This window comes from Rousettus aegyptiacus, unplaced genomic scaffold (assembly GCF_014176215.1).
Source record: "Rousettus aegyptiacus isolate mRouAeg1 unplaced genomic scaffold, mRouAeg1.p scaffold_m13_p_17, whole genome shotgun sequence".
In the NCBI taxonomy this organism is placed as follows: Eukaryota; Metazoa; Chordata; class Mammalia; order Chiroptera; family Pteropodidae; genus Rousettus; species Rousettus aegyptiacus.
Genome location: NW_023416292.1, coordinates 11,746,051 through 11,767,859, shown reverse-complemented (window position 1 = coordinate 11,767,859; position 21,809 = coordinate 11,746,051). Strand labels below are relative to the sequence as shown.

At 36.7% G+C, this 21,809-nt stretch overlaps 1 protein-coding gene across 5 annotated transcripts in view; it reads left to right on the top strand.

Moving 5' to 3' along the window:
* Positions 1–21,809, top strand: part of HMCN1 (hemicentin 1) — a 482,162-nt gene that overhangs the window by 190,578 nt on the left and 269,775 nt on the right. For all 5 annotated transcript variants that reach the window (XM_036234516.1, XM_036234517.1, XM_036234518.1 and 2 more), the window contains one exon: positions 11,995–12,065. In XM_036234516.1, coding sequence (XP_036090409.1) covers positions 11,995–12,065 — 71 coding nt within the window. The remainder of the gene's footprint in view (positions 1–11,994; positions 12,066–21,809) is intronic.

Here is a 21,809-nt window from a genome sequence, read left to right as displayed (position 1 = left end):
TAAAGTACAAAAGCAATAGCAAACCATCTTGAACATGCCCAACTCAAAGATTATTGTTCCCATGAGACATCTTCAGGAATTTTTTACAAGATGAACTATGGTCATTCAAAAGATGTCTTTGAAAACTGCAGCATAAATACCAGTTATGAGCACTGGATCCATGTAATTCATTGACTAAGAGTAAACAAATATGTGGATTAGGACAACAAATCAAACTATAGCATTAGTTGTGCTGACAGTAGAAATAATTAACCTTACAAAAGTGAGACAATAGAGGGAAAGAAAATGGCAGGGAAAAAAAGTACATTGATTTCAAATGTATATTAAAAGCAAGCTAGGGTCATGATCTTGGTGATATAAGGCCAGGTTTACTTTAAGGCAACAAAATTTAATGTTTATACTTAACTACAAACAGAAAAACCTCTAATATAATTGGGAGTAGGTAGATGTTTTCTTAACCTGATAAAACATATTTATTTCAGTCCCAAATTCAGTATTATACTTAACGAGCGAACATTAGAAGCATTCTTGCTAATTTCAGAAACAAATAGTGAAGTTCATTATCACCATTATTATTTAACATAGTTCTGGAGTACTAATCAATTCACTTAGACAGGAGAAAGAAATTAGAGGTATAAACATCAGAAAATGTTTGCATCTTATATAATTATATACGCAGGAAATCAAAAGAATCAGCTGAAAATTTTATACATATAAAATAACTGCCTTACTGCTAAATTGTACACCTGAAGCTTACTGAATTTTGTTAAGCAATGTCACCGTAATAAAAAAAAAAAGAAAAGAAAAAAAGAAAAAGAAAAAGAAAAAAAATTCCAGATAGCTGTGAAAGAAAAGATTATTATATAAAATCAGTAACTTCTGTATAGAGAGTTACAGCCATTTAGAAGATATAATGGGATGGGGAAAAAAAACAATTTTCAACATCAAAAAAATATATGTGAAATACAATATGCTTAACAAGAAATGTGTGGACTTCTACATGGAAATAAAAACTTTAAAAGGCTTTTAATGTTACCAAAAGAATACTGTAATAATTGGAATAATACACCATGGAAAGTCTCAGCATCTTGTCAGTTTCTCCTAATTCACTCTATAAATTTATGTGACATCTACAGAAATACCTATAGAATATATATTTTTGGATCTAGATGGGCTAATCTAAAGTTGATATGGAAAAATATACTAGCTCAAAGAGCCAGGAAAATTCAGCAAAAAGAAGGTAATGATGTGGAATTAGCCCCACCAGAGGTCAAAACATATTAAGCCTGGATTATTAAAACAATTTGGTTCTAGGGCATGAAGGGAAAGATTAATGGAAAAGAATATAGGACACATATGCAAGTTGTAGTGGCATGCAATATCAATGGGGAAAAATGGATTTTTCACTAAGTAATGACGAGCCAACAGGGTAGCCATCTGGAAAAAGTGGATTCATACCTCTTGGTTTACACCAGCAGAAACTTCCAGTGGATCATAGATGTAAAACATGAACTACAAAGGTACTAGAAGACATCATGAGACACTTATATGTAACTTCAGCATTAAGAAAGCTTTTTCAACTATTATAAAATACCAGGAACCATAAGGAAAAAGAGTAATAAATTTTACTCACTATATAGGAGGCATGCTATAATAAGACTATACCTTACTAATACCGTTTTGAGATGGAAATTTAAATTCATTAAATTATCTTAAGTAGGGATAAGCAATAGAAAAGTTTTTTTTTCTTTTTCTTTTTCTTTTTTTTTTTCTTTAACTCTCAGAGAGAGATTGTTCTTTGTATTACAGGAGATACTCATTTTACCTAGCATAATGTCTTTGACATTGTCATGAAAGTTACTGGCAGTAGCAATGTGTTCTCCTCATTCGGCTCCCCGGTTGACTGTGGTTTGGGTATGATTACTCACCTCCTCTCATAGATGAGGAAACTAAAAGTCATCGGGATTAAGACATTTGACAAAAAATTAAAAACAAAGGAAAACAAAAAATATCTGTGGCTAGAGCCTTGATTCTAACTCAAGTAGTTTTGATTCCAGTGTCTGAGCTCTTACCCAAAACAATGGACCGCCACTTTGGTCAAACACTTAGTAAATGTGGACCATGTCAGTGAACAGTTCCACAAAATACCACTTTTCATCTGTGCTCTGTAGATTTTCTGGCGGGGTCTGGACCGGCACCAACTCTAAGTATTATTAATCAGTTTGGCTGAGCACTTCATTTGGACATATCTCTCCTTCAGTGACTATACTAATTGTTATTAATGGATGCCTTGTAAAACACAGGTTAATTATTGCATTTTGGGTTGAGTACAGATTGTACAGCAAAGAAAGAACCCCCCTGCCTTTTGGAGTTAACATTTTAAAGAGAAAGAAAGCTTGCTATTATCTGTTAACAGGAATGTCCTTCAGAGTGAAGTAGAGGAGCAGGGGAACTTAGAATAGGTTTTGAAACCCTGTGGTGATAAGAGAGGACCGATCGCTGTGATACCTGTTCCTTTGCTGCAGTTTATAGAAAGCTTCGGATATGTGCCACAGCCTTAGGTGGCTGTGGGGACACACGTGCCTCTCCTTGCAAATACAGCCATGCTTTGGTGACATGGGAAGAGAGGGAGCGGGGTGACTTCTGTGTGGATGCTTTCCCATTACCAGGTGTGGGCTCGAGGTGTGAGTTTGTCTTGGGTTGAAAATGCCTTTGGAGAAGATTGACAATGGAACAAAGTAACTTTCATTGACTGTAAAGAGCCCGTAGTAACTTCCAAATCTGGGATGCTTTTAATGACCCACCAAGGTGAATACTCTGAACTTCTTCATATTAGGAGAGGTATTTAAGTTTAAAATGAATACTCATTTAAATGATGACTCAGTTTTATGTTCAACATTGACAGTTAGACTTGATGTTTCATATTTCCAGTGTTTCTTCTGTGAACAGAAAAACTCAAGACAAGATCCACATGTGCATATGAACAGACACACAGCATTGCAAGAGTGTGTAGAGAAAATAAAAATGAGTAATAAGCAGAAGGGAATCCAAATGCGACTATGATTGAATTTCAGTGTTACAAGTCTGAAGAGTGTTTTATTTCATTCAAAGGATTCTTTGTATATTCAATATAGACTAATAGTAGGGAGATGGCATTGCCAAGAATTGTGCACTTAAAGCTGAAAACCTGAAGTGAGAAGATTGAAAAAGAATATTATATCCAGATAATGACGGTTTTGATTAGATTCTAAATACTTAAAATATTTCACTTCACACCATGAACAGAAAATGTATCAAATCAGTGCTTTCCTTGTTATCCTGCCTTATGCTAAGGAATATTTCTGTGTTTTCTTTTTCCCCCAGTGGCCATTATAAATAAATTAAGAACCACACCCAGCCAAAATTCACGAGCGCAATCTCAAGTGTGTATGTGATCAAGTGAAATTCTTCCTTTTTTTTCTTAAAGTAAAAGTATAATAATTTAAAAATTTTGAAGAAGTAAAAAAATACTTATTGTTCTACCTTCTAAATATCAATTTTTACTCTGGTGTGACCTTTTAGAATGTCCTTATACATATCTGTCTTTGTAGGTAGTTGCCATCAAAGTGTATACGCAGTTCTGCTTTGCCTTTTTATTTAAATAAAGTGTATATGCAGTTCTGCTTTGCCTTTGTATTTAAATAAACATTTACTTGGGTTTCTACATGGAACAATAGTTTAATTGCCTAATATTTAGATAACTATGTTTCTTACTATATCTATTTTGACATTATTTATTGCTGTCTTAGTAACATCGATGCCTTTGTTTTCAGCGAATCATAACAAAGAAGAAAAGAACTTTGTCACAACATACTTTTAAGACTTATACCTATAATACACATTACTGTGGTAAACTCACAAAAGTGGCAACCACTTAAAGTCTTACCAAGGGTACAGATATTCCAAGTTTATTATGACATTAGTTTGAGTAATAATCTTTATAAAATTGTGTTCTTTCTTAAAAGATACTTCAACTTTGCTGTAGTCTACATCTCTTTCATTATAACTAAATACGAACATTTGCTCCTGGTCCTATTTCTTTGCTGTCCTTTTGATGATTTTTCCTTTCATGTAGTGATTGGTCATTTTTTATATATATATAAATTGATCTCTTCAGATAGTAGAGATTTTAATCTATTTTAATTGGTGACAAATATTGACAAATATGTGTACATATATATATATAATTTTAGTTTTCATTTGATTTTTACTTTTTTATGCCTGCCAGTTTTTTCCTTTGTGATGTCTTCTATTACTTCGAAAAAAGGATGTTATTCTTCTATATATCCAATATATATTATAATTTAGATTCAGTTAAAGTAATGGTAATGATTATATTGAACCATTTAATCCTTTTTGAGCCTATTTTACTGTATACTGTAAAATGGGAATTGAAGTTAAATATTTTAAAATAAATAAACCTGTTTTATGTACCTTGTCTTCAGATACTACTTCATATATAGATTATTAATTCTTTTCTAGTTATTACTAGTTAATATGTATATTTGTGTATCGATACTTCTGTACTGCTTATAAAGTCCTTTATTGTCCTGTCAGTTTTTGTTGATCTAAATTGCTCATGTGCTGTTCAAAATAAATTTAAGAATATTGTTGCTAAGTATTCTAAAACACACATAAGCAAAAATGTTCTTTTTGAGGTTTTTAATTTATTAAATCTAAAATTAACTTGCCAGAATATACGTATTTTAATATTTAGCTTTCTTTTATATATTCATGGTCTTTTTTCATTAAAAAAAATCTTTCATGTTTTTCAATAAGGAATATTTCTTATTTCAGCATCATGATAAACCCATAACATTGATGCTGTTGCTGGGATTATAAGTGAGTGGTTCCTTCTTCAACCTTTCTAAATCTGGTTTGCGTGTTTCCTCTGGCCAACTGGAGGCACCATCTGGCATCAGCCATGAAATAGGAATTGTATCATTTGGGTGAATTTTCATATGAGTTAAATGCTCTGATATTTGCATTTAAAACTGGCATTGCACTAAACAAAGACAGATGATAAAATTCATGCCGATACTTTAAGCTACGGGCTTGCAAGGAGGGAAAGACCTCTCAGGCGCGGTGCCTGTGAGGGAGCGCCAGTGGGCTCCAGGATACCTGTGGGCCTAGTGCAGACCCCTCGTGGTCCCGAGGTACCTCTTCAGGATGCGGCTATGCTGAGCCTCTGTCCAGATGGCTGCTGGATTACCCCCGCTGCCGGGCACGGGACCAAAGTGGGTCCTGGTGAAGCTGAGCCAGACGTTTCCTCTTCCCATGGCCCCACTGCCTTAACCTTTGGCAGATAGGCAAACCCCCAGGACCTTTACGTTCAGTTCTGGTGCTTGGTCTCTGGATTGGGAGTGCAGGAAAGGCTTGCCCCGGCTGAGGGCTGAGACTTCGCCTCTGGCCTGGGCCAGCGCTCGAGCTTTCTCATCCCAGCGCTCCCCACCCTCACATGCAGGTCCCTCCTGGGGCAGATGGTGGACGGTGACAACTGGAAGAAGCAGAAATGGGTCTGCTGGGTAGGACCTGGGCATCTGGGAGTGGGAGAGCAGGTGGCAGAGAACCTGTCCCCAGAAGGTGGTGAGACCAAGCTTGGAGTGCATGTCTCACCGTGTTGTGGAATTTCACTTACAAAACACAAGTACGCAGATAAAATTATTTCAAGACAGTGGCTGAAAAGCATTAAGTCCCAGGGTGAGGGCGCTTTTGAGAGAGAGCAGGGCCTTGTGCAACTGCATCGGTCATTAAATCCATGCAGCCAGCCCATTAATTTGTAAGACACACCCAGGTAGTTCTGACTCTTACACTCAGAGATGCCTCTCCTTAAATGTATTTGCTTAGCTTGTTCTTTCTCCTTCCGACTTGAACTAACCTTAAGGATATAGTGCCTGTTTGCTGAATGAACGAATGCAAGGATTTAGGGAAAAGCATACGCATGTTAATATGTGTGTGCAGGCACATGCAAGCATCTGTCATATTTGTAGCAATGTCTCTGATTCCTGTAGTTTTGCAAATAAAGTGTTTTCTTCATAAATATGATTTCGGATCACTGAATTATATGTTCCCTGAAAATGTGATCAAGGGAATGCATACATTTGTTTAGCTGTGGAAACGATCAGGGTTGAAGTCTAGTCTGTTCTAACGTGTGGACATTTCAACAACATGATTCTGTTCTAAGGACTTGCAAACATATTTTTTTCTTCTTCAACAGCACTTTACTTCTCCTTTTATAATTTTCTCTCCTTTAAACCTCACTGATGCCTGGATTTATTTAGGATCATTAATACTAAAGAATTGTCTATGAGAAAAATGAAAACTTTTAAATAAATGCTAACATTTTAAATTTAAAATTTAAAACACATTTTTATAAGAATATCATTATTGAAGTTTTAAAATGTTCTCGTACATTATATTAATTTTCTTCTTACTTTCAGAGTACTTTGATTGCACCGGAGAGATTGTCAATTAAACTTTATTAAATAGCTCGGCTTAAAATATCACATTTTCTTATCTCTCTGAGTCGACCTTACCAATGTACGGATATATTTTGATGTTAAAGTGCCATTTTGTACTTAAGATTACAGGTAAAATGGCGAGTCTGAACTTTGTCGGCCATTAAAAATCCCACGGCTGTTTTTTGCAAGAGCGTTTGCTGAAGCTCTGGCCAGGGTCCAGTCTAAGCAATAACATCCTACTCGATATACCTCAGATCCTGTGGCAGTTGTTAAGGCATTCTTCTTTGCTTCCTGTTCTAAACAGCTGTGTAACATTGCTGAATTCATGTTCATGATTTTTCTGTATCCTGTTCAGCAGTCCAACTGGAATGACTTGCATTATACATGTATTATCTGTAATTCTGTTAAATGCATATGTTTACGGTTATCGTACAACTCATTGTTAAGTGAATAATCTCTTTGGATAGCGGAGCAGAATGCTTTTTAATCAATATTAGCTAACATTGCTATGCATGAATTCATCATTGACCTGGATTTTATAACACACACCAAATTCATCACTTCATGTCAAAACAGTCATTAAGGGCCTTTAAGTGGTCTTGAAAATTACCTGTTTAATGTGAGCAGGAATGTACTCAATTAAATGAGTCCTGAAATGTATTTGGCATCAGCTCAGCTCAAAATCAGGAAACAGTTCTGTTTTTGTGGTTTAGATGCAGATCATTTAAAAATGGTGCTGGACAGCAGCATTATAATTGAATGAGGATAGAGAAATCTGGAGAGTATATTGTAGATTAAATTGAAAACAGTAAAAGTAAATATAGTTATTAACCTGATTTTCTGTAGCATCCCAAAACGGGAAATACAATTTACTAATTTTTATTTTGATAACTTTAATGTTTTCAAAACATTACATAATATTTTGAATATGTATATTTATACTAGCAACTTCATACATAGAAGACATTATAATTGATTTGTGTCTAATTGAGAGTAGGGTTTTTAGAAAGCAGAACAGGTTATGTTGAACTTGAACTCACTGAATGGATTTTGAGCAGGCCGCGTCCCAGTGCCTGGAATTTCTTGGCTCTAATGTCACCCTCTGTCAACCTGCTGTTCCCTTCGGGTCCCAGTTCATAGGTCATCTCCTCACCGCTACCTGCGCTGTGAGTTTTCCTGGAACTCAGGGGTGTCTCTGTCCTCTCTTGATACTAAGAACATTTGCCATCCCTCTGTATCTGTATTACTTGGCTCTTCTCAGATACTAGATTAAACTTTTTAACTTTTCATAGCTTGGTATTTTTAAAGTTTTCCACTCTATTTAAATTTTCATTTCAGCAGGCCCTGTTATTTTTATCTGTCTTTGATTCTTCTATAATATTTTGCTCGTACTGATTACTTAATAGTGTGGTATTGGGGTTATCATTTTAACTTTTTCACATATTTATGTGTAACTATAAATATAAGGCCAAGAACACATTTTTTTTAAAAAAAAGAAAGAAAGAAATTTTTTAAAAAAAGAAAGAAATTCTAACCACAGGCAGTGGTTAGACTCCAGCAAGCAGCAGTAAATATTTTTCTTATTATCAAGGAACCACTCTGAGTGAAGAAAAACTATAAGGAGCAGAAATCTGTTAGTGGAAAGGAAAAAGGAAGTGAAGAACTGGATATCGATCTTGCCAAGTGAAGCTGTGAAAGAAACTACTACATTGTGCATTTCTTTCCATTATTTTCTCAAATACAATCCAGCAACTCAGATTAAGAGAACAATGGCTGAGATGCTGGCAATAAATTCAGGCCATCTGATAAATCACTAGGAAGCGGACAATAACACAATTAATGAAAAGAGGAAAGACTTCCTTAGAGTTTCAGATAATGCTATTTTATTAAAATCAAAAGTGATCTTCCAAAACATGGCATAGTTCTTACATTTGTAATAATACATGTTACCTTAATGTTTCTTTTGCTTTTTAAGATATTAAGATATGTTATATGTGGAAAATTTTATCTATTGATTATCTGCATCAATAACTTAACTACTAAAGTAGAAATACTTGCAGATATAGTTATAGGTAATAACAGTAGTTTGATGGAGTATGAGAATGCCTGGTAAACTTGATATACAGAATTTAAAAATAAATTAGCAGTGATAAATAACATTTGATTTCTCTAATTTGAAATCCTAAATTTTCATCTCCTTTTTGAAATCAATCTCAACTCTTTTTCTATTTTTCAAATAGAAGAAAGGAAAAGGTAGAGTGGGACCACTAATTCATATAAGGAACATGTTCCTTATATGAATTAGTGGTCCCACTCTACCTTTTCCTTTCTTCTATTTCTGCACTTACTGCATTGTATAGTAATTACAAATTTACAGTTTTTTATCTTCTCCACCAGACCATCAGGACTTTGAGGGCAGGGTCCATGTTTTGCTTAACCTTATGTTACCAGTGGCAACCACATTATACTAGATGCTAAATATATGTTTGTTAAATAGATTTGAGAAGGAATTTTCCAGCGAGGTTTCTTTGTGTGTTTAATTATAATATGTACTAGGCAAGAGGGATTTTTTTTTTAATCTATTAGAGAGAATATCCAGGCATGTGACAGTAAAGAATTTTGGATGTTCTTTTTCATTAAATTAGGCACTCTGAACATGCCCATGGTCCAGGGGAAAGGAGGAGAAAGTTAGTAGTGATATAATCATTGTCAGGATGGAGATCTTGGAAGGCAGGAAGTGTTAGCTGTGTAGCTTACTCAGTGTAGAAATGTTTTCAGATATCTTAACCTTTCTGCACTGCCAAAGTCTTTCAATCTTATCTTCTTTGGACCTCACATTTTCTTATCTGTAGAAAAGAGGGATGAACAAAATGATCTTTCATGCTTCTAGTTGATTATTCTGTTTGGATTTTGATATTTTGTGTGTGTGTGTGTGTGTGCGCGCGCGCGTGCACGTATTTATATAATCAACTAGGTAAAATTAATTGAATAAAGTGGAGATGATCTGTGAATTGTGTTAAATGTTATGCACATTCATTCTTCCCGTGGTTTTGTTATACAAATATTATCAAAACAACATTAAAGCAAATTGGAGAAAAGGCAAAACATTTAAAGAGATAGGACTTAAATCAGGCTCTGTAGACTGAGAGGCGTAGGGGCCAGCGAAAGCCGTTGGGGACGGCCGTGGGGACAGTGAAGAGGCACAGTATGGGTGTTGATGAAGTCTGAAGACTGGATTAATAGAAGAGAAGGCCTGGGATGCCTTGGCGAATTCTCATTTAATTCTATGGCCAACAGAGGACCATGTTCAGGCAGGAAGAGAGGACAAAGTCTTACCTGCCGAATGTCATCAAAGGCTTGGCGGGAGATGAAACCAACATGAGCAACAAGGAAGAGAAGAGGAAATTGCTCATAACACAACGGGCACAGGGCTCTGTTAAGCGAAGAGAGAGACCGGGATGGAAACGAGAGCGAGCTGTGAAAGGAGGGGCTCGATTTTGTCAAATAGTCACAGCACTCAATTCCAAGGAGCTGGAAAGGCTATTTACAGCTGGGGGTATATGGCAGCTCGGCAAGCCCTCCCCTCTCCTAAGTGTCTCTCATAACTGATAAAAGATTTATCTCAGCTGTCCAGTGTGGTTTGCAAAAATGTTTATTAACGAGCTGCAGAAGAGATTTCCCATCTTTGTTGAAAACAGGTGGATATCTGAGTCTCTGGAAAACTAAATGAAGGCTAGTTGATTCTCTTATTTTAATAGCATTCCTTGGTCTCTACTCTTCAAGAACAGATCCAAGGCTATTTTTAAAAATTCTCACTAAACGGAATGTTCTTTCATGTATGCATTTTTGATTCTTATGTAATTATTTTTTTTTTCTTGCATTTTTTGTAGTCTTGAGTTTTAAATTCTAGAGTTATTTCAGTATCGTGCTATGTAGGAACATAGCAGCTTGGCTTGACAATAGCACTGACAATTTATATGTCAGAGTAACTGCCTGGCATGTTCTTTGCTGTTTTACATTCCTTTGCAAAGTATGCCTTTGTTTAGTCTTGAGGGAGTAGCCTTCGCCGATTTTCCATATACTTGGGACCTGACTTTTACACAGCTAATGACTGTTCCGCTTCGTATGGAATGTAGATGTTTGCATTTTCGCACAGTTTTTCCAATTGCCACTCCATTCCTTTTGCATAGTGCAAGGTGTCTAATCTGTGGTGAAGGATGGAGACATTTTTTCATGTAATTTCTGAGAAAAATTGCATGGGTAAAGGCAGACAAATTGTGCTGCTTTTATTTCTAAAATCCAACGGTCTGTCTTTTGTATCATATTTAGCATATTATGCAAGGCCTGGATAATTAATATTATCCTGTGAAATCATAAAGTCCTTTTTTTGCAGTCTTCTTTTGAAGCTAGAAAATGTCATGTAAAAACTAAATGTTAAGTATTTTTATAATTTCGTACTGCAGTTTCACATTATAGTTTTGAATGCAGCCTGTATCTTCATTAGCTAGAACAGGAAACTTTTCATCCATCTTGGGACTTTAAGGTGATACGTCTGTGCACATGATACTCAGATGAATTAATACTATTATTTAAATATATGGATGTTTCCTGGGGAAAGTAGTTGATACCTGTAAAGGCCACTTGTCTACTTAAAAGGTTAATTAAAAAAAAAAGATGATTGTGGATTAAAATGTTTACTATAGACATGCTAAATTCTACAAAAAATATATTGCCAACTTAACCCACACTGGAATCTGGGCTCCTTGTCTCCACCTGACTTTTGCTTTTCCAGTGAATGCTGTGGCCCCAACCTGTTCCCATTGGGAGCAGTGATTTGCACAGTACTTCAGGGCAGTTATGAGGGTAGAAGCAACGCCAGAGGTCATCATGGCGGTGAAAGCCAGCTCAGGAGAGCGGTGACAGCGGTGGACATTACCCCCGGCCCTGTGGCGGGAAGCGACAGGGGCTAGCTCCTGAACTTTCAGTGTCTTCATATCTGTGCTTCTGCAAGTTCTTAAAAACCCTGTGGCACAGGCAGTGGAGGCGATTGGTTTTCTCTTTGTTTAGTATTAAACTTTTTAAATTTTTTTTTTAATGAGTTTGGACTTACGGAAAAGTTGCAGACACACGATTTATAGTTAAGAACACAAAACCATAGGATGAACAAGTGATTCGTTTAGAGCCCAGCAACAAAGCACATGTTCAATAAATATGTACTGACTGGTGACAGTAAAAAGGGACTGAAACTGGGGTCTCCTGACCCTTTTTCTTGTGACATTTTTGACTACTCCGTTGCACTTCGCAAGGCTGAAAATCCTCTTTTACGTGTGCATAATTTACAGCAAATTGCAAGTTATTCTTTGTTGTTTTGCAGACTGTTATTAATAAATAACCATGTAGCACACAGTGAAAAGGTATTTGCAAACACAGCACATTAGAGTCTTTAATGCCCTTGGTTCCTGTTTATTTACCTATGTCATTTTTATCTTCACAGAAATTGGCCCAGTGACAATTACTACGGATCCCAAGAAATTTCAGTATGAACTCAGAGAACTATATGTTCAGGTGAGTGCTTGCTTTCAATTCTATTTCTTTTAGGGGGAAGGAAAATCATGAACTTTTGGCTGATTTTCCTTATTCTTACATCCAAAAGAAGTAATTGTTGATTTTTCAACCCAAGGCCACTTTGTTTTCTCACTTGAGTCCTGAATGATTTGAACAATGGATATGGGAGTGGGACGGATCAGGTTCAAAATATCTCGTCTTCATTTATGCAGCGTCAGTGGCTGCTTCATGGGACGCTTGAGTAACTGTGACAGAATGTCTGGCCCATCTGTTAAGGGTCATATAGTAAACATCTAGATGAGTTCCTTCACTGAGAATCATAAGCAGTAGTTAATTCTTCCCCTACAACAGGAATTAAGGTAATTTTGATATTTGGTGCTTTAAGTCAACTACATAAAATTTTTGACCACAAGTATAATTTGATTGTCAGACAAGAATAACATTGGTTTGAGTGTTATTCTGGAAACAGGACTTGGGGATATGGTTGATATGTACCTTCTCGGTAACGGTTTGAGATCATTATTCCCAAATCCATTCATTTAAAAAAATCTGCTACTTTGAAGCTGTTCCACTACGCTGTCTTACATGGATGGTCTCTGCTGTAGTCATCGACAGACCTTTTGGCCACTCCCCATCCCTTATCTAAGCTGCTGGTACCTGGATCTCTGGCTTCCTTTCCCCCTCAGGGCAGCCATCGTTCTGGGGGCTGCAGCATTTATGGGAATAATCTCTCAGAACCTTCTCTCCTCGGTTCCTTTACCTGCTAGTCGTCTTCAGAGACTTTCTCTTCGCTCTGTCTCAGTCTTCTGTTCCCACACGCGCCTTCTGGGTCTCATCGGCACCCCAGTCCATACCGTCTCTCAGATCCCTAATGCCAGCATCTTAAGAGCCAACAACCACCATCGGCCCCCCAAACTCATTGGTACAGTTCCTCACACGACAGCGGCCTCTCCTCCCTCCTCGAGGGCTCCAGTTCGCTGACAGCTGTCCTGTCTCCCAGGCCATCATATCTCTCTTTGTGTCACTTTCCCTCAATCCAATTCAGAGTTCTGTTATTTCAAACACACCCCTTTTCTTTTCTCGTCCATTGCTTTTCTGTTGTAAAGGGAAAACCTCATTCCTGCATGACCCCAGTGATGCACATTTTTCACGCCTATCAGTGGTGTCGAAGTCTCAGAACATGGCAGGTCAATTCCACTGTAAATACGTAACCACCTGTCTCCGCCGGACTCCCGATGCTCCCGTGGTCCTCCTATGTTTCTTTGGTTAATAAAATCTCCCATTACTCTCAATACAATTGCGAATCTTATCTACTCTCCCTTTACCTTTCTATTACTGGCTATTTCAGCAAATGATCTGCTCTGAGCAAGTGACCTCACTCACCGTTTGACACACAGGCACATACAAATGGAAGTCCTCTGCTTCCGCGTACCTAGCATATAATCCACCTGTACCCAGTACCCATCCTGTTCTCATTCTTTTTGTTCTTTGATTTTATTTTGTTATTAGTTTCAAGTACACGGTACATTAGTGAGACATTTATATAGTCTATGAAACGATCCTCCTGCTTTACTCGATCTCAACCCTTGGGCTTTCTCAGAATCTTAACACTGTCGAACTGCTTTCAACTGGTTGAGAGTTCCCAGTTCCTTTTAAATAGGATCAGGTACCTCCAAGAAAACAAATCCCAAGCAAACCTAACCATAAAAAGCAAACCAAAATGACAACAAATCTCCACTTTCTCAAATTCTCTTGCAAATAACAACTTTTATCTTTCCCACTTCCTTCCACGCCAAGGAGATGGTCTGTATTCGCCGCCACCCTGTCCTCACGGCCCTCCCCCCACGCACTACTCAGTCTGTTTCAGAAAGTCTCGCTCCCACACCCACTGGTTAAGGTGGCTCCAGCGAGCAACACGTGACCTCTGTTTTGCCAAACGCGGTGGAAACATTTCGGTCATCAGCGGAGGAGGTAGACGTCCACACAGTCTTTGAGAATACTGACCTCTCCCTCCTTCCCGACACATTCTCTTCCCCTAAATACTCCTTTGTCTTTCCACTTTTGCTCAGCTCATTTCCTTCTACTGGGACATTAGAAGGTTCCTGAAATTTTTGGAACTGGCCTTAGTTTTTCTCTTATATCCTCTCTTCAGGCAAAACCATTCATACCCACATGAATATGTTTCCAGCCTAGACCTCTTTTCTGAGAAACAGTCCATTATGTTAGTCTCTTGGATGTCACAGCGGCCCTCTAGAGTGAAACTCGCAAAGGTTCCCTTTCCACAGCCCCAAACTTGGCCCTAGAACCTTGCTTTGTCTTCTGTTTGTTATCTTTGTGAATGATGGCTACAGTATTCTAGTTGTACTGTCAAAAATCTGAGTCTTTTTGATAGACCCCTTTCTTTCCTCCAATTGTCTTAGTTTTTAACTTTCTAAATATTTTTATATCAATTGAATTCTCTCCATTTCTATTGGCACCATCATAGTCCCAATAGCTTTAGTCTAAACTTATGCAAAAAAAAACAAAAAAAAAAAACTTCTAAGTGATTTTCCTGCATTTACTCTCACTTTCGTTTTCCAGTCCTTTCTCTATTCTCCAGACAAGGTTATCTCAAAGTACATCTCTGAACATTTTTTTCCCTAATACCCTGTCCACTCATCTCCTACCCTCACCTCATCAAATTCTTCCCAAGGTCCTGAGTGACCTGAGACCTAACCACCTTTCAGCTCTGCCTGGTGCCGCTGTCGCCCTTGGCCTCTGCGCTCTGCCTTGGGGTCTTGCATAGAGCCTCCCCGCGTCTGTATCCCCACCCGCCCTCCGCAGAGCTTTTGCACATGCTTTTCTCCTTGCATGGGAACTTCCTGTCCATCGTCCCGCCCGGAATCCCTTAACCTAGTTTAAATTTCTGCATTCTAAGTCTTATGCCAAGTATCACTTCCTCAGAGAATCCTGCCTTCTCCTCCAGGCCTGGTCACGTCTTATAGCCTCTCTTCATCACCAAGTAGTTGAGATTTCACATTGAAGGACCATGTTTGATTTTGCTCGTCATCGAATACCCTAGTAAAACGCCTGGCGTATGGAACATGCTCACTTTTTGATGAATGAAAAAATGAATGAATGAACATGCCACTATATATAAATTAACAGTCCACATTAGATGTTGAAGTTTAATACTTTGGTTTCACTATTGGGTGAATGACTTGGTTTAGAACTGTATATGGTATGAACATAATTGGGCATATAGTGAAAACCCAGCATTTGGTATTCCAAATATGTATTCAGTTACGATTCTTTTACTGTACATGACTTTATTTTTAAATTACATATGAAATTGAATTATATTTCATAAGTATCTAAATAAATTTTATATAGTCATCCTTTGGCTTTTTTTTTCTCTTTTACTAATTTTTTTTCTGATAACCATATTCGCTAATAATCTTTCCTTTTCTTTCTCTTATACCATGTTATTCTTTTTCAGTCATTATCTTTATTCTTATTTATAACTTACTTTTCTATCCCCAAATATAATAATTTTTTTTTTTTTTGCCACTTTGGTTGTCCAGGGTCTCTGAAAAAATCCTTATATAAAATTATTCTGTACATGGATTACACGACTTAGAAATTGTATTGCCTTGGTGGTTTACATTTGTACGTTCCCCTATTCTACTGTGAGCTCCTGGGGCAAGAGCCTTGTAACTCTCATTGAGTGTCTGATCTACCTGTGGGATGAATCAGTGTCTGCAGTAGAGTGGACTTAAATAGCTGTTGAATAAGTGAAAGCCACATGAGAGGGGCTTTACTTGACGGTACAATAGATGGGTTAAAAACCTAATCATCAGTTTTTATTACAGAGAAATTCAGAAGGGCCACGTATGGAGATTTCTAGCTAATAGAATATTGAGAAGAGACTTACTTCCTTCGTTTTTTTTTTCTCTGCAAGAATACAGCTGGGCTAGATTCTCGGATATCTAGCCAGAATGCAAATACCTACATTCTCAATGAGACCTGGCACTGACACTTCCTGATTTTCTGCCTCTCCCTTTCTTTTGTTCTGAAGGATTTTCAGGGAGTGGCCTTATCCCTTTTGCGGACTGAGTAAAGGCCTGCGATTCCTGACTTACGCTCCATTGATAACCTCCCCAGAATGCCCTGCTCCCCCTTTCTGAAATTGAACCTGATACAGACACTCTACAGAGTCATGTAATATCTCTGTTCAAGTAAATAATCTCACTTTTTGTCTCCCCTGGAATGAAAGCTGATGTTCATTTCTCTGGAAGTTTCCTCTGGACTGGCTGCATCTTATGGATTCATTTTTACATTGTTTTGGGAACCGAGAGAATGCTTAATTAGAACAAGTAGCCAAAGAAGCAACCAATAATTACTTTTCCCTTCATTCAACATTGGGCACTGTTATAGGCATTGAGGAAATCATAGGAGTGTTTTTACTTTCAAAGTTTCTAGTGAATTATTTTTCTTTAATCAATGGCAAAAAATTTTATTAAGGATCAACTATGAAAAGACTCTAGGCTCTATCATCACTTAACACTTATCCTAAAAATATATTTTGTTTATTTCTCTGTGTCTGCCTTAGAGCATATTTTATTATTTCATAAATAAACCTTAGAAACCAAACTTTACAAATTGCATAAAATTTTAGAATGGAATACTAAATTTTATGTTGTGTGTAATTTCTAGACCCTTTTTCAGTTCCACTTTTACCATTTTCAATAATTCTCCCCAAATTAGTGATAATAGAAAGAAAAAGAATTGCTGTCCTATTAAAAATAACTTAATTGTACACTCAAAAACTTATTGGATTTTGTTAATGTCACCCCTAAAAAAATAATTAATTAATTTAAAAAATAACTTGGATTTTTAAAAAAGGAAACCTTTAAAAATATTTCTTTTACCTTCGTAATAGTTTTGAAAACCAGAAAAGTGAATTCGGTGTGAAGTAAATTAAATAATTGCCCATTAACATTTCATTAGGCTCAGCTGTTTTTCTTATAGAGCTAAGGAACTGAAGAAAAGCAACTTAAAAATTTCTAAGAAAAACTTAGCAAAACAGAATCATTAAATTTAAATCATTAAATTTATAACATTTTCATTTTGTGTTATCCTCTTTTTTGGGGGATACAGATAAGTAATTTGAAAAGCAACTGAGCTTCCTCTCTGGGGAAAAGAAGGGAAGAAAAATGACAGCAAATGGTATTCAGATCACACAGAGCTTTGGGAATTAGTATCCTTGTAAAAATATGCAGTGCAAAGTCCTGCCTTGGGTCACAGTCTTTATGAGAAACTATAAAGCTTGTTGGTTTTTAGAAGATGATGTTGGCAGTGATATGTTTTCAGGCCTTTTATCCAAATGTTTTAAAAAACGGAGAGCATATTAGCCAAACATTTGAAATGTCAAAAAAGATAGTCCTACAATAATTAAATTATAATTCTTTTATAGAGATGGTTGATCCCCCAAACTGAAAAGCTTCACACATAACTTAGTTTTTGTTTGTGAAGTCTCTTAATAAAATTGACCTTAAAAAGCAGAAATAAGAGGAAATAGAACAGCATTGTCAAATAGCAACGAGATAGAGATACAAAGAAGAAAAGGGTAAGGTCCAATTATTGTCTTTCCTTAACAGGAACAGAAGAATAAATATACAGACTGCAGCAGGATGAGGTTAAGTTAAAAAATGTTTTGCTGTGATATTGTTTTGCTGTAGATATTAGAATTAACTGCCAAAGAAGACTATGAAAAACCATGACCAATTTGATAAAGACTGTTAAAAAGAGGAAGACAAGATAATGCTGATTTTAGAAGAATAATTTCTGATGTCAATTTAGTATATACTTTATCTATTTCCTAGTATTCTAAATCATGCTATTATGCTTTTTATTTTTAGATTTACAGAGAAGTCTTCTGTATGAATTAAAAAAAAATCAAACTGATGTATAACCAAAAATTAAGAAAGCAAAAAGGAAAAAAAAAATTTAGAAAGCAAAAAGAAAAATAAAAAAGGGAAGGCATTATGTCTTAGCATAAATACATATATAATTTAAGCACTATAAAATATGAGATTTTCATATTGTTATTGGACATGATTCAACTTAAGAAAGCAGTTTTATTTTGATTGAGGTTTTCTTAATATGCATTTGACTTACAAATGTATATTTATATATGTGTATAAGTATTCACTTTTATAGGAGGAAATGCATATATTTAATTTCAGGAAGAAAGGAGATAGAGTCCAATACATGTAACTCATAATACATGTAAAAGCTTCAAGAACAGTAGAACCAGTGTGTGGCCCAAAGTAGGGCTCCATAACTGTTAGCTATGATACTACTATGTATTCCTACAACTACCTCTAGTATTCCAAAGTTCTCTTAAGGAAAATAATCACCAAATAGTTATAACCTAAATGAGCAACATTTAAGCAACAAGTGCCTGGTGAGAGATTTTGCAAGTATTTTAAAGTCATTCTCTCAATTCAAACTCACACAAATATTAATATTCCATTTTACAAATGCGGATCCTCAACTTGAAACGTTAAGTAGTATGTCTTGCTTAGGACCTCAAACTGGCAAGTAGCAACGCTACGAAACTGGAGGTATTTAATGCCAAAGCCAGTGTCCTTTATCACTCTGCTACTTTCCTTCTAAATATTGGTTCGAGTAACCTTATTAATCTCATCAAATTAACATTTATTTACATAATTTCTCTTTGTATTTTACTTCAGAGTAAGAAAGTAGAGAACTAAAGACAGATGTAGGTCAAGGGCTGGTCTCATCCTCAACAGAAACAGTTTATTCCTTAAAGATTTTGACTTTCACTTTTTCCTCCGATCACTTTCGGTAGTGGCTCACCTAAAATTACTGAGCAGCAAGTGACAAAGTTAGTCATAAATCAAAAATCCCTCCCTTTGCTTGGTACACGGTCTCACTCCTTGGTGTGATAAGCTTAGTTAAGTGTGACCTCACGAACACCTTGGAGAAACACATGAACAGGTATATTCTAAGAGATTGACTTATGCACAGTCTAGTTGTATATGTTTGTGGTGTTTTGATTATTTTCATTATTAGAATGAGAACTTCATTTTACTGCTAGACTTTTCTGCTAGAGTAATGAATTCTGAGGGCCAAACAACCCAGTACCCCAGGGAGGGAAGGGTGGGGCTGAGATGAGAGGATGGAGGGTTCCTAGTGGAGACGCTTGGTTCTTTCTGGCCGTCCATCCTGGTCCCTAATTCAGAGGAAAGACAGAGAAGGGGTGTAGCAGAGGGAAGATAGGAGAAAGAAAGCCTAAGCCTGTCCAGAGGAAGCATAAGCTGGTGAATGCCCAGTCTGTGAAAAAGCAAATGATGACTGGCTACCAGGCCCTTAGGCTCTCCCTCTCTCCTCTTTTGGCTCATTCTCCCTGAGCAAACAGGGAAGCCACCTGTAAGGAGAGATGAGGAATCCATCCCCACCAGAGACCAGGGAAGTGTCTTAAGTTGATGGGGAAAGAGAAGGTCACAATAAAAAGGTACAGAATCCTTGAAGAAGAGAGGAAGGAATTCTCTAAGAAGTAGAGAAGGGGAGAGTTTGTGAGGGGGAGATCGAGAAAACCAAGATATCCTTTTGCAGTTTCCCATTTTCACCTGAGGTTAACCCTGCAAACTTCCACGTAGCTTCTGATCATTAAAAGCTACACAGCAGTGTTTTTGGTCTACTTGGTTGTCTCCGTGCCATTTTCCTCTTCAAAGGATCATGGTCCATTGTAATTCCTGTGAATTATGAAGCTTTTGAAATGTTTTAAAGGTTGAAGGCACATAATTTTCTGATTTATTAATCAAGATATTGAGTGCCTGGAACATATTGTATCTTTATGATTATTTGAAGTGAACTGAATCTCCTCTTAAGACCCGACATGAAAGAAGTTCCATCAGATTGAAAGATCAATTGTTGAAGAGTTAGACCCTTTACCCCCGGCAGGGGATGTCCTGAAACCGTGGAAACGGTTGTAATTGTTAACCTTTAACGCATCTGGATACGAGGTCAGCAGTTCTTTGATGCTTTGGTTTGGATTCCACCTTCTTCAGACTAGTAAAGGGCAGCATGGCAAACTGCCTGGGGCATAAAAAACATGTTCTCTTGTTTTGATTATGGAGTTTTGAAGTTTGGGCTTCTTAGTAGGTCCTGGCCATATTTTCTACAGGTGATATAGCCCAGCACATGTCACTGACAATAGAATTCTACAGTCATTCTGATTTTGATTTATTTTATACTTGCTTGGACCCAACTTTAGATTAGATTCAATGTAATTTAATCATTTCCACATGTACATTCTGTTTCCCTGGTCATAGAGTTGCACAGCTGTATTTTAAGAATGAGAACTGAAGGCTGTAAATTCTTCTTTGGTTTTCAACTGAGTTTCATTTCTAAATTTTATAAGCGAAGGGCAAATTATGCAAATAAGACATTTCAAACGATGGGTGTTCCATGCGAGAGGAATACAGCCTGACATTGAAACTAGGCTAAGTATTTGTACTCATGGTAGAATAAGGGTAAGTATTGTAATGCCAGGGAGAATTCTTTTGTCTCAGCTGTGAGTCTACCAAAAGAGTTCCATTTTCTGATTCCTCAGAGGTAGGCATACCTGGAAAACAACCAATATAAACACTAGTTCAATGAAAATAGATGATGAAGACAAAATTGAAATGGGTTGACCAGAAGAGAAATAACAAGGCGTAGTAGGCAAGGGCCTGCTCTAAGATTAGCTTTCTTGGTTCTCTGATCTCTTGTGTGATAAGCGTTTTCCCATTAGGTTTCGGATAGAGACCTCATTTTTCTCTAACTCCTCTCAGGGTTTAAAGGTTCACTTTATTCTGGTGCCACTGCTGCTGCCACCCTGTTTTATTTAGAAAAGACAATTTGCTAATCCGTGTTTTATTACTCCTGTGACTGATAGGATATTCATTCTTATTTAATCTCGCTTTCCAGGAATTCATTTCTTGAACATAATTATCACTGTAGCTCTGAGGTTACAGTTTTTTTCTTTCTCTTTAATTCCGGGAGCAACATTTACTGTGAAAAGTCACATACTTCTGCTTTCTCAATACAGATTTTTTTTTCTATCTGGAATATCTTTGGCAACTTAGTAAATTGTAGCCATCGATAGAATTATAAAGATAAATGAAGATCAAAATAGGAGCACAAATCTGTCTACTGATACAAATTAGTTGTATTTCAGAGTTCAAATAAAAAGACAAAGTTAACAAAGTCAGGCTCTTCTTATATACTTTAGGGAATTATGCAATTCAATGCATTATGCCTTCATCTCTTTCGAGCCTTTCATTTTCATATGTGTGTGTAGGTTTCTGTGGGTTTAAGGGATACACTCACATAGCCATATTGTTTTCTTTTGTTAAATATTACACTGTTTTGCATACCAGAAGAGGGAAGAGGGAGAGACCGGAGATGGGGAGAGTTATATACCACTAAGAATAAGTGTATGTGTGTGTATGTCTGTGTGTGTTGTTTGGTTAAAGAGCAACTTTTGGAACCTGTACTTTTATGGCATTTAACTCTGGAATTATATTACTCGAAATATAGACTTGAGTAAAACTCAGGCTGAATCCAGCACATGAACCTAGATTGTGGCAAGATTGCTTCGCACAGTCTCATTCACCCATTTACTCACTGTTCATTCATTTATCCATTTGCTGATCAAACAGTATATGGAACACTAAGTTCCTTAAGGAACAA